The sequence below is a fragment of the Brachyhypopomus gauderio genome, unplaced genomic scaffold, assembly GCF_052324685.1.
Source record: "Brachyhypopomus gauderio isolate BG-103 unplaced genomic scaffold, BGAUD_0.2 sc86, whole genome shotgun sequence".
NCBI classification, from domain to species: domain Eukaryota; kingdom Metazoa; phylum Chordata; class Actinopteri; order Gymnotiformes; family Hypopomidae; genus Brachyhypopomus; species Brachyhypopomus gauderio.
Genome location: NW_027506907.1, coordinates 558943 through 569250, shown reverse-complemented (window position 1 = coordinate 569250; position 10308 = coordinate 558943). Strand labels below are relative to the sequence as shown.

General features: G+C 43.0%; 2 protein-coding genes across 3 annotated transcripts; both read right to left on the bottom strand.

The window, feature by feature from the left end:
* Nucleotides 1-71: 71 nt before the first annotated feature.
* Nucleotides 72-5570, bottom strand: prokr1a (prokineticin receptor 1a). Of its 2 annotated transcripts, none has more exons than XM_076991823.1 (3): nt 5431-5570; nt 2730-3276; nt 72-1727 (listed from the first exon to the last, which is right to left on the bottom strand). In XM_076991823.1, exons 2-3 carry the CDS (start codon nt 3191-3193, stop codon nt 986-988), a joined length of 1206 nt encoding a protein of 401 aa, XP_076847938.1. In that variant the 5' UTR covers nt 3194-3276; nt 5431-5570; the 3' UTR covers nt 72-985. The 2 variants fall into 2 exon arrangements, with proteins under 2 accessions (XP_076847938.1, XP_076847937.1); XM_076991822.1 differs by lacking the exon at nt 5431-5570 and adding an exon at nt 4683-4818.
* A 2022-nt stretch (nt 5571-7592) lies between these two features.
* snrpb2 (small nuclear ribonucleoprotein polypeptide B2) lies at nt 7593-10245 on the bottom strand. The gene is made up of 7 exons (XM_076991839.1): nt 10181-10245; nt 9840-9931; nt 9494-9666; nt 8819-8950; nt 8536-8577; nt 8340-8428; nt 7593-8033 (listed from the first exon to the last, which is right to left on the bottom strand). The coding sequence occupies exons 2-7, from the start codon at nt 9901-9903 to the stop codon at nt 7874-7876; spliced, it is 660 nt and encodes a 219-aa protein (XP_076847954.1). The 5' UTR covers nt 9904-9931; nt 10181-10245; the 3' UTR covers nt 7593-7873.
* Nucleotides 10246-10308: the final 63 nt, after the last annotated feature.

Sequence of the window (10308 nt, the reverse complement as noted above, 5' to 3'; positions counted from 1 at the left end):
AGTGGTGCAATGATCATGGTTTTATTTAATGAGAGCTGGAACCAGGAGGGAAAACATATAAAGATGTATAATACCTGTTAAGAATAGAAAGAAACACTGTCACACAACACAACAGATCATCATTGAAACATACGAAATTACAGAAAATGGAAGCATTATATTATAGTGGGTTTATGTAAGTAAGGACGTTGTAAAACTCGCAGGTTTCAAGAGACACATCCAGAGCACATCCAAGTTGCTCCCAGCTCGGTCCTGGAGATCTCCTGGAGGTCGCACGTTAAAGTTTAATCAATTCAGAATTATATAAACCGTCGTTGGTTACTGCTGTGCCACGCGATGTCGTAACGCAGAAGCAGACGGTTTAGGCCTCAACTCTGAATATCACCGTAACATTAGCAGTGATGCTAGTCGCGCAGAGTTCATCAGAGATGTCTGCCTGCGCTTACAGAGGGCCGAGATACAACAGCATAGAAAAGAGGATGAGAACAAAAAAGAGCCAGATAACAAAATAAAATGACAGATGTGTTTACTTTAGTCAATGAGGTATGTCATTTAAATTTGTGCATTCAGTGAAACTGATCTGACTTCCTCAACAGACCTGCTTCACGTGGTTAGAGCTAATACACGTGGTTAGGGCTAATTCACATGGTTAGGGCTAATACAATTGTTTTGAGGAAATGTATCCACTATAATGTTTCCTCTTAAGTGAATGCCAGACTCTGTAAAGATTCCTTTCTTCTTACTCCCCCCCATCCTGCTTCTCAAGTCATTCCATCAGATTATGGCTTCTGGATTACATCAGATCCTAGATGAGGATGTAATTGAGTTTTTCATGGGTTTAACCCGGCATGCCACAAATCTGATTGGATAACCTTTCCAAAATTGTCCCTTTGGTAGAGTAAAAGACTTCCCTGGTCTTAATGTAAATGCGAACTCCGGGAACGCTGCCTGGGTTTCATTCTTCCTCATTCTCCCGTCTTCCACTTCATCGTATCCGAGTACACTCCAGTTCTTCCGTCGCTCTGAGTGAGGAACTCCTGACATCTCCCTCCCCCGCCACCATCCCGGCTGTAGCGGCACAGACAGGCACCTCCGCCGCCGCCCTGGGGACACGGCGCCCCCTACCGAGCCCCGCCCACCGGAGGCACTTGGCCACGCCGCTCTTCGCCCCCACGAAGCAGAGGGTGTTTATGACCCCGTTGCTCATGGCCACACACTCCACTACGTAGAAGGCGACCAGTGAGTGCCGCTGGCGCGTGATGAGCGCCGGGTAGAAGTCGCGCAGCAGGGCGAACCCGTAGTACGGCGCCCAGCACAGCACGTACGCCGCCAACGCCGCCACCAGCGCCAGCACCGTCCGCCGCCGACGCCGCAGCCGTCTCGCCGCCTGTGCGCTCGGGAAGCCCGGCACGCCCTTGAACCACAGCTCGCGCGAGATGCACGCGTAGCACGTCGCCATGACCGCCACAGGTCCCAGGAACTCCCCGAGCAGAACAAACAGGAAGTAGGAGCGATAGAGCAGCCGCTGCTCTGCCGACCAGATCTGCGCGCAGAAGATCTTGTTGCGGTGGGAGGACACGGCGGCGCCGGCAGGGTACTCGTGCTCTGTGGCGAAGTAGGCCGAGGGAACGGAGATCAACACGGGGACGATCCAGACGCCAAATATGAGCCAATAGGCAGTGTTGTGCTTCATTCGAGGTTTCAGAGGGTGCACGATGGCCATGTACCTAGCAAACACACACACACGGAGACTAGGTGAATGAGACCAAAAGACTGTAACAGTTGGAAGAGGCACAGACACCATAAAGCAGATGATATGTCAGTGGTCTAATGGATTTGGCCAGTTTTACTGTCTGGCTTTTGTTATCAGAGTGGAAGGGAAACTTACAGTTGTTTTTCTTGGAATTGCTGCTCAGAAAACCAACATTATAACCATTCACACTACAAGAGAGACACTGAGAAAGGGTGGGGGAATTAAGAACCATGAGTGCTATCAAATACAACTTTTGTCTTATCTGAGGACACATGCATTGTGTACACAAGCCATTTTTAGGCGTTCTCTATTCATGAATTAAATTAAATAATATGGACTTTACTGTTAAAAATGCTCATCTTGTCAAATAGATTTCAATTGAATATGTATCAATCACCAGAATGTCAGAAGGGATTTATTATATCTGTGTGCCTTGTACAGGGAAAACCCCATACCTTGTGCCTTTGGATGTTATTATGAAAAAATCCCTTGAGGGACAGATCTGTCAGCTTTAAGCCCCTTTAAACAAAATCTATAAATTTTTGACTTGCAACACTTCATAATGTGTCATGGAGTTCTGGAAAAGCGATTGGGTAAGCATTTACATCACCAAGATATGTCAAGATTGCACTGAGCATTAAATTTATAACCACTGAACATGAGGGACCTTTTACGATAAGGAACATTTGCTTAAGGAGATGTTTGAAGAATCTGCCTCTACATGGTGATGATCTCACTACGTTTATCGCGCACTTCAGCCAAACGATGGCACAAATATGTTGTGTTTCATTTCATGACAGAAAAAATTTCCTTTAAGATAGAAGTGCAACTATAAATAACAACCTGATGTACCTGTATGCGTATGTATGTAAACAAATTAATAAACACACATAACACACATAAGGGACAACTTGTGAAAGGCCTTCTTCATAGGCAAAATACAGGTTGGCTTGCCTACAAACACAACTGGTCTCACCTGTCCACAGCAATGGCAAGCAGGGCATTGGTGGACACATAGAGAGACACTGTCCTTAGGTAGTTGATGGAGACACACAGGACAATCCCATGGTCCCAGGACAGCTGCTTCACCACGTAGTAGTCCACCAAGAATGGGCAGCACACCACAGCCACCAGGAAGTCCGACACCGCTAAGTTAGCGATGAGCAGGTTGGTGATGCTGCGAAGCTTTTTGTGGCGTGCCAGCGTGGCGATGAAGAGGCAGTTCCCGATTCCGCACACGAGCATGATGCAGACCAGCACCACGCCGATGACGATCGTAGCTACGAAGAAGGCCCTGTCCCGGGTCGTGTCCGGGATGTCATCCGGAGAAACGTCATAATCCAAAGGGACGTCGGAGTTGGCCAGCAAGATGTCGGGGGGCCTCGCTGAGAGACCTTCAGCCAGCGTTCCTCCCCAGGTACTGCCGTTCATCTCCCCCATACTTGTTCCTCTTGGTTCTCTTGGGTTCCAGATACATCAGCTACTGTTTCCAGTCTCTCCGTCATCTACACTTTCCTTGATACCTGCAAAAGAAATAAATTATTTCATATACCATAAGTTCATGAAGGGGCAATCAGCAAGTGATTTACCTTGAGAGAGGTGCAGCACAAATTTATATTTTAAACACTCTATGTTTTCATGTCCATAAGCAACTTACTAAATGTACAAATAAAGAAACACTTCTTGTGGCACATGAGCATGGAAGATTAACAGTGCAGTCAAAATAAGTGCATTTTAGATCTGAACACGTACTGGCTTTGATTGTCAATTTATATAATTCTGAATTGATTAAACTTTAATGAATTGATTATTTAATATTTAAAAAAATATTTAAAATTATTTTACTTCTAAATTGTAGATTTCTTTAAATGACAGAAAGTCTCTCAGTTTCATTTTATATTATTTTTACATTATTCTTCAATGTTTTCTGTTGAACTCAATTTTAATGTAACTTTAAATCGAAATTCCGTCAGCAGTTATTACAATAGTATTAACTATTGTATTATCCGTTTATAGCGCACTTTGTATAGCTATTGTAGGTGGCTCGTTTACTGACAGGTAATGCAAAGTAGAGTAATGAACAACCCGAGGATCCACGTACCAACGGAGTTTTTAATACTGTACCGAAGTCCTCTCTACAGGTGCAGCTTCTGGGTAACGACGTTTCGTTCAGTTAGGTTATAGTGATTCCACACTAGGTCTTCATTTTGTACATTTGACATGTCATTGAAGAGATTTCAACTACAACAGCTGTTTCTGACTCTTTAAACTTTCTCTTTAAAAACCGTAGAATGAATAGAACATTCTTTGTCTTGTGTCAACAATATTGAAGAGAAAACAATATTGTTCTTATCCCAGCATTATTACAATTGTATAATTTTTGTGGACCGATTAGTTATACTTTTTTGTTTATTGCATGTAAATTTGTCATTCAGACGTGATGAGGTTAGATCGGTCACATAATTTATCCTTGTTTTGATAGTTTGAACATGCACTAATTCGAAAGGTTAAGAAATTGCATCACTCCCCAGTACAACAGCATTCTGTCAGAAGGCTTATTAGTCAAGAAATCGTTAATAATGCATATACATTTCAAGCTTTGGTCGCGTTGATTCGCCCGCAACATTATGATATTTTAACTGAGGTTTTGAATGAAATACATCTTCGGCTGGTGCGATTAGCGCACAATAATTGCAAATGTACCTGTTTAAAAATAAACTGTAGTGCACAAAAATAACATTAAGCTTTCATTATCTCCAATGATCATGTTAGCAAATAAAAAAATATCTCTAATCCACTGTTTATTCACTGTTCCCCAAAACATGGTTATCCAGACAGGCATACACAAAACTGACAGAGAAATAAAGTAAATGTCAGAAAAAAACACCCATTGAGCGTCTTAAGCAATGGACACATATTCATTTCTTACCGACGTTTCGATGTGATTCAGTTTCGTCTTATTTTATTAGATCTTAGCAGTTATTAGAAGTTGTTCAATCCGCAGAAGTACATTGAAGCAACCTTCTATGCAAACCGTACACAACACATCACGGTGTTGAATCCCTGCCTTCCCGAACAGGGTAAGACACACACACACCCCTCAACACACAGGCGCGCACACAAACGCACCGCCATCGCTTTGAATGCGTCGGGGCGCGCGCATCTCTCACCTTTTATCTCCACCGAACCCTCGCGAGCGCACAGCGGTGATATAGAATGTTCCGAGGGCAAATTATCTGGGTATGATTCTTATGAAGAGATCTTGCATACGGCATTAACTTTACAAGTTTAGTTTTTTTAAGCAGAACTTTATTAAGAATACTTTTGCTCACTGTACACCCAACAAGGGTTCTAGTACTGAAGACTTCATGACATTCAAGTTATAACCTATTGTGATAATCATTAACATAACGTATATGAAAGATCTCTATGCCGTCGTTTAAAGATACCCGACTCGTTGGGTATATGTGTGATGTGATGAGGCGTGAATGATATACTAAACTTAAAGACTACACAGTTATGCAAATTTTTCGCATGTTCAGACATTAAGCCAACATCTAGGTGTCAGAAGATATAGGCTACATTACACGGGGACGTAAACAGGGATTACAAAAGAGAATTTACTGTTAGCTTAAAATGCAACTTAGGGCGAAGAAATGTTTAAAAAACAAAACGACCTTTTTCGAAGGGCGCGCCCAGACGCCCATTCTCTTACTCTGTGACCTCCTTCCATCCCTCCATCTCTTCTCGTCTTCATCAGTCTCGCGTGCTCCTCTCTCGTTCCACAGCTGATCATCGCTCCGCTCTTCAAATCAACTGCACAGCTCCGTGAGCGCGCGCGTGTGGTGTTGGTGTGTGGTGTTAGATTACCACACGCCGGTATTGACTTTTTCTTTTCTACCCCTGCTTTTCCCAAACCGAGACACTTTATTTTCACTGTTGTCACACGTGATTGATTTTAATTTAAAGTTGAATTAAAATAAAATTAAATGATTTAAAGTAAATCACAAAATTAATCCCGTCTGATATAATTGCATTGTTTCCATTTTTGTTCAGTAATCTCCTAAAATTACAAAATACATGACACTAAAACTGAGGTCCAGACGATATATGTAGCCTATCATTACTCATAAACCTGTCTTCGACCTCGGGGGAAATAAAAAATGTAATTCATATAACTACTGAAGATTTACAATAAGCCTATCACACTAGTATACTGAAAAGAGACGTCTAGCCCCGAGGAAAAAAACCCACATTATTCATGCAGCTTCATTTAGGCCAAAGTAGTTGATGAATCGAATATGAAATCTCTTATGGTGATTGCACAAAGAAGACGATTTGTTCTGTATATATTACTGAATTTTCCCTCCCTCTTGCAAGAAAATTAATTGATTCCATCCTTGACATGTAAGTCACGTGGGTTCTAAAAGTTGCATGTGGATTGAATTAAAATGGAGGATTAAGAGAGCGTGTTAAGTATCGCCTGATCATTGTCACGGAATGACTGACCAAGAGCCTAACAGAAAACGGGATATATGACGACATTCAGATCTTTCTCCTGCTCTCATAATCAGACTTGCGCACGCACATAAGCGCACATACTTATTCTCTTCTCTTCACTCTTGCAGACACGTGTGCACATGCACGACCTCGCGACATCAGTTATTTCTTTTTAAAAGGACAACAGCTGGCTCTCGAGCCGTTTCGTCAGGACAAGGACTCATCACAAACGCACTGTAGAGCATCTGGGCGCTCCTAAAACCAAAACCAGACACGAGGAAGCCCTTTCATAAAGATCACAGCCTTCTAACCCCTATCCCTCCCCATTCAGACCATCAACTGCAATATATTCACTGTATAATCGTTGGCCATTTGCACCCCACCTTTACAAAACAATGAGTCCATGTTCTAGACAGACTGCTTAGTCCAAGGCTAATGAGGAATAATGAACACAGACGTTTTAAGGAGGTTAGAATCTGCAACTTAGGACAGCAACCTTGATCTGTACCTTGATCTGAAGACGGGTATGATCAATCATTTTAAACGAAGACAGGTTTGTAGAATGCGCAGGTGTGAAAAGATTGATCTCCAAGCCATAAACCTGTGTACTGGATACAGACGCTTTCTCCAGCGTTTACAGACGCAAGTACAAATGAAGGATAAACCCATTTTTTACAATATTATTTTATAGCCCAACGTCTCTCCCCAGTAAGCTGCACGCTGAGCTGCAACAATGAACGTCAACGTTCGCACTACGTAGTGTCTACAGGTCTAAAGACGCACACAGCCAATAGCCTACCTGAATAACACAAGCAGATATTTTCTTCTTGTTGATTTTATGTTGAAATACTAACATCAGATCATGCACATCTTTAATTGCATTTAAACTGAATCTGGCAATGGAGACATAAATTATTTAAAATGCTGAATTGTGTGTCTGAATCATGCAACTGTCCTTTTACAGAGCATCAAGTCGATAGAGTATTACACCAGCACAGAATACTGAACACGGCCTATTGATTGACCTGTCACGGAGTTCCAAAATTCATGATGGTTCGCAGGTTGTGTTGCAGAGATAGTTACAGCTCGGCCTTGAACTCCACTTCCCCAGTATAACTGTTCCGATGGCAAAAACGTGACATCAAAACAATAATCTCGACATTCCAGATGAAGTTGCAGTAAAACCACCTATAGACATAACACCCGTTATCTGGCAACAGCTCTCTAGAAACACAGTCCAGAAATGCATTCTCCAGTAGCTCATTTTACAAGTGGTCTTCACAAATATTTTACACAAATATTTCCATTCTTCATCAAGATAGGATGCCAGGTGTCAGAATCTTAGAAAAGTCCTTTAATAGGCTATTTCAGTATACAAAACAAACCAAATTTCATTTCATTTTCATCCAGTCTTTGCCCCCCTCCACTCTCTGTTCACCAATATGGCAACATCTGAATGACACCTTGTGCAATAAAAAACTTAAAAGGACCAACCCAAAGTTAAAAGGTGGTGGGGGGAGACAATGGAAAACCCTTTGAGCAGGGCTGTGTTCTCAGTCCAACAATGCTCCCGTCACAGGGGAGTTTCATGTGTGTGTGTGTGTGTGTGTGTGTGTGTGGTCACTTCTTGGCGTAGGTGATCTTCATGGCGCAGGTGGCCGTGATGCGGAAGCCCTGCAGGGCGTCCTTGGCCACCCCAGCTTGGCCCTCGCTCTCAAACTCCACGAAGGCGATGTCGTGCTTGCCGGGCACCAGCCGCACTTCCTTGAAACCCGGGAACCTGGACAGAGGCAGGAAGCAGACGTGAGGGGTGCAGGAAATGATATCAATCACAATGATTTGCAATGATGGCCATAACAGTAGGACAGATAGCGTCTCTGCAATGGAAGTGTGAAAGAATATGCATTTAAAAATATAAGCCATCATTTTTTCTTCTTTGAAATGATGAAACAGTGTTCCACAAACGGGTACAGATGACAGGAACCCAAACTGAGCACTTCATGGAGAAACCAAAGTGGGTCAGGCCACAGGTGCAAGATTGTGTTTTCATGCCCAACGTCGTGCTGCTAAGGCAGAGAGGACTCACTGGTTGAACAGCATGGACAGCATCATCTCGTTGGTCTCCTCGGGCAGGTTGGTCAGGAACAGGATGTAGTTGGGTGGGTTATCAGGAACCTTAAAACAGAGAGACGACATTGATCGAGTTTCTATGCGGCAGAATGCAGGGTCTCCATCATTAATGAAAGACAGGGCAATCAGTGGAATTCAGCGCTGTTCAGTACCTGAACTGTGGCTGGAGGAGCTGGCTGCGTGCTGATGGTGCCCTGCAAGACCAAAGACACACACACACACATCAACCAATCGCAGCAAGTAATACAGGTGCAGTTTGGATCTGATGCAACCAAACCGAGGTTTCATATGGTAGCACAACAATGATATGTGCAGAGGATAAACAACATTCATGAAGGAGCATGCTAATGAGGACTTTCAAATTTGAATTTCGAAATTAATTACATGAACACCCCCCCCCCCCACCCACCAGCACCACACACACGCTAAACACACCGCTGGTTTCTTGGCAGCGTTAGCTGCTTGCTCCTGAGCCTTTTTCTTCTTCTCCTTTTTCTTGTCTTTGTCGCTGTATGTGCCCCTCACTTTAGAGATGATATCAGAGTCCGTTTTCGCATACTGGATTCGCTGCAAACAAAACGGAAAAACCACCATATTTATAGCACCATCTCATGCTGGGCCAGTAAAATCACAGAGATCCTTCAGTCTGAGCAGCAAAAGGAGGAGCGTCATCACCCAAACTGAACTGTGCGCGCATCCATGAGCCTTTTGTTGAAAAACTTTGATCAGCCACACAGACTAAAGGTGCTGACCAGTTTTCAACTTGCCGTTTCTGAGTAACGAGTACAATTACATGTAGACACGGACCTGAAAGTGCCATATGAAATGCAACGAGACCAGATGAAGTGCCACATCTAAGAAACATTTAAACTGAATTTATTTTATGGCCATTCAAAATGTATCATTACAAACTAATGCTTTTATATTCTGATTTGCTTTGAAGGCAGGTGGGGAAATGGGTGAAGCTCAAACAAGATGCGTCTTGTACTTCGTTAAGTTAACCAAGACCATAATGGACGAGACCATAGCCAATGTATTCCTCTTCATGTCTGCAACTTTCCAAAGTGTCTAATTATTCAAAGGCGTGAATGAAAGCCGGAGACGACCGACCATGGGTTTGTTGTAGAAGGGGAATCCCTGCAGCTGTCTCAGTGCGTTCGTAGCCGCGGACAGTTCTTTAAACACCACGAAGGCCTGTCCTCTCATTTTCATGGTTTTCATGGCGACTATTTCGATTATCTGGCCGAACTGGGAGAAGAGGGCGTACAGTGACCTCTTCAGTTCTAAGGTAAAGAGAAAAGATTGGTTGTTAATTCGTTAATTTCATGCAACCAATTCGTTTTAGTGACCTAAATGTAGCTTACAGCAGGAACTACCTGACGTTAGACAGCTAGAAGTAGACTAGGCAAAGTTAATTAAACAACAAATAATAAATGTTCAGGTCATAGCTAGTTACCTTCTTTCTTTATCTTATCATTCACGTTGTTGATGTAGATGGTGTGATTCGGTCGGATATCCATGTTGTGTGAGTTCTAAAGGTTGACGTACCTGCGACGACGAGAGGACGTTAAATTCAATGTACCGTGAACAAGAGCAGGTTAGCTAACGCTAGCATAGTTAGCTAACATAACCGATCAACGCAGTTTGTGAGCACGAACCGGTCCGTTATATTGTCTGATTGATAAAGGGAGCGAAATCACTCTACATAATATGGAAATCATAATCAAACAAGAATATATATACACTAAATTCAACAACGTAGGTTTTTGAATGAACGAGTGACATTCTCAAACTTACCACACTTGTCTTCTATCGGAAACTGCCTGTACCCGCTGCTCTGCTTTTAATGCGCTTTGGTACTAATACATTTGTAGCGCCACCTACCGTAGCGGAGCAACTACCGGTCAATGCAACTTGTAATCCCA

Bases quoted from the DNA above. Each gene is read 5' to 3' on its own strand.
- snrpb2 (XM_076991839.1), bottom strand. From the start codon at position 9,903: ATGGATATCCGACCGAATCACACCATCTACATCAACAACGTGAATGAT. The intron at 8,578-8,818 runs GTGTGTTTAGCG...TTGGTCTTGCAG, and splicing joins ACGCTGCCAAGAAACCAGCG to GGCACCATCAGCACGCAGCC. The intron at 8,429-8,535 runs GTACTGAACAGC...CTCTGTTTTAAG, and splicing joins CTCCTCCAGCCACAGTTCAG to GTTCCTGATAACCCACCCAA.
- prokr1a (XM_076991823.1), bottom strand. From the start codon at position 3,193: ATGGGGGAGATGAACGGCAGTACCTGGGGAGGAACGCTGGCTGAAGGT. The intron at 1,728-2,729 runs GTGAGACCAGTT...TGTGTTTGCTAG, and splicing joins CTTGCCATTGCTGTGGACAG to GTACATGGCCATCGTGCACC.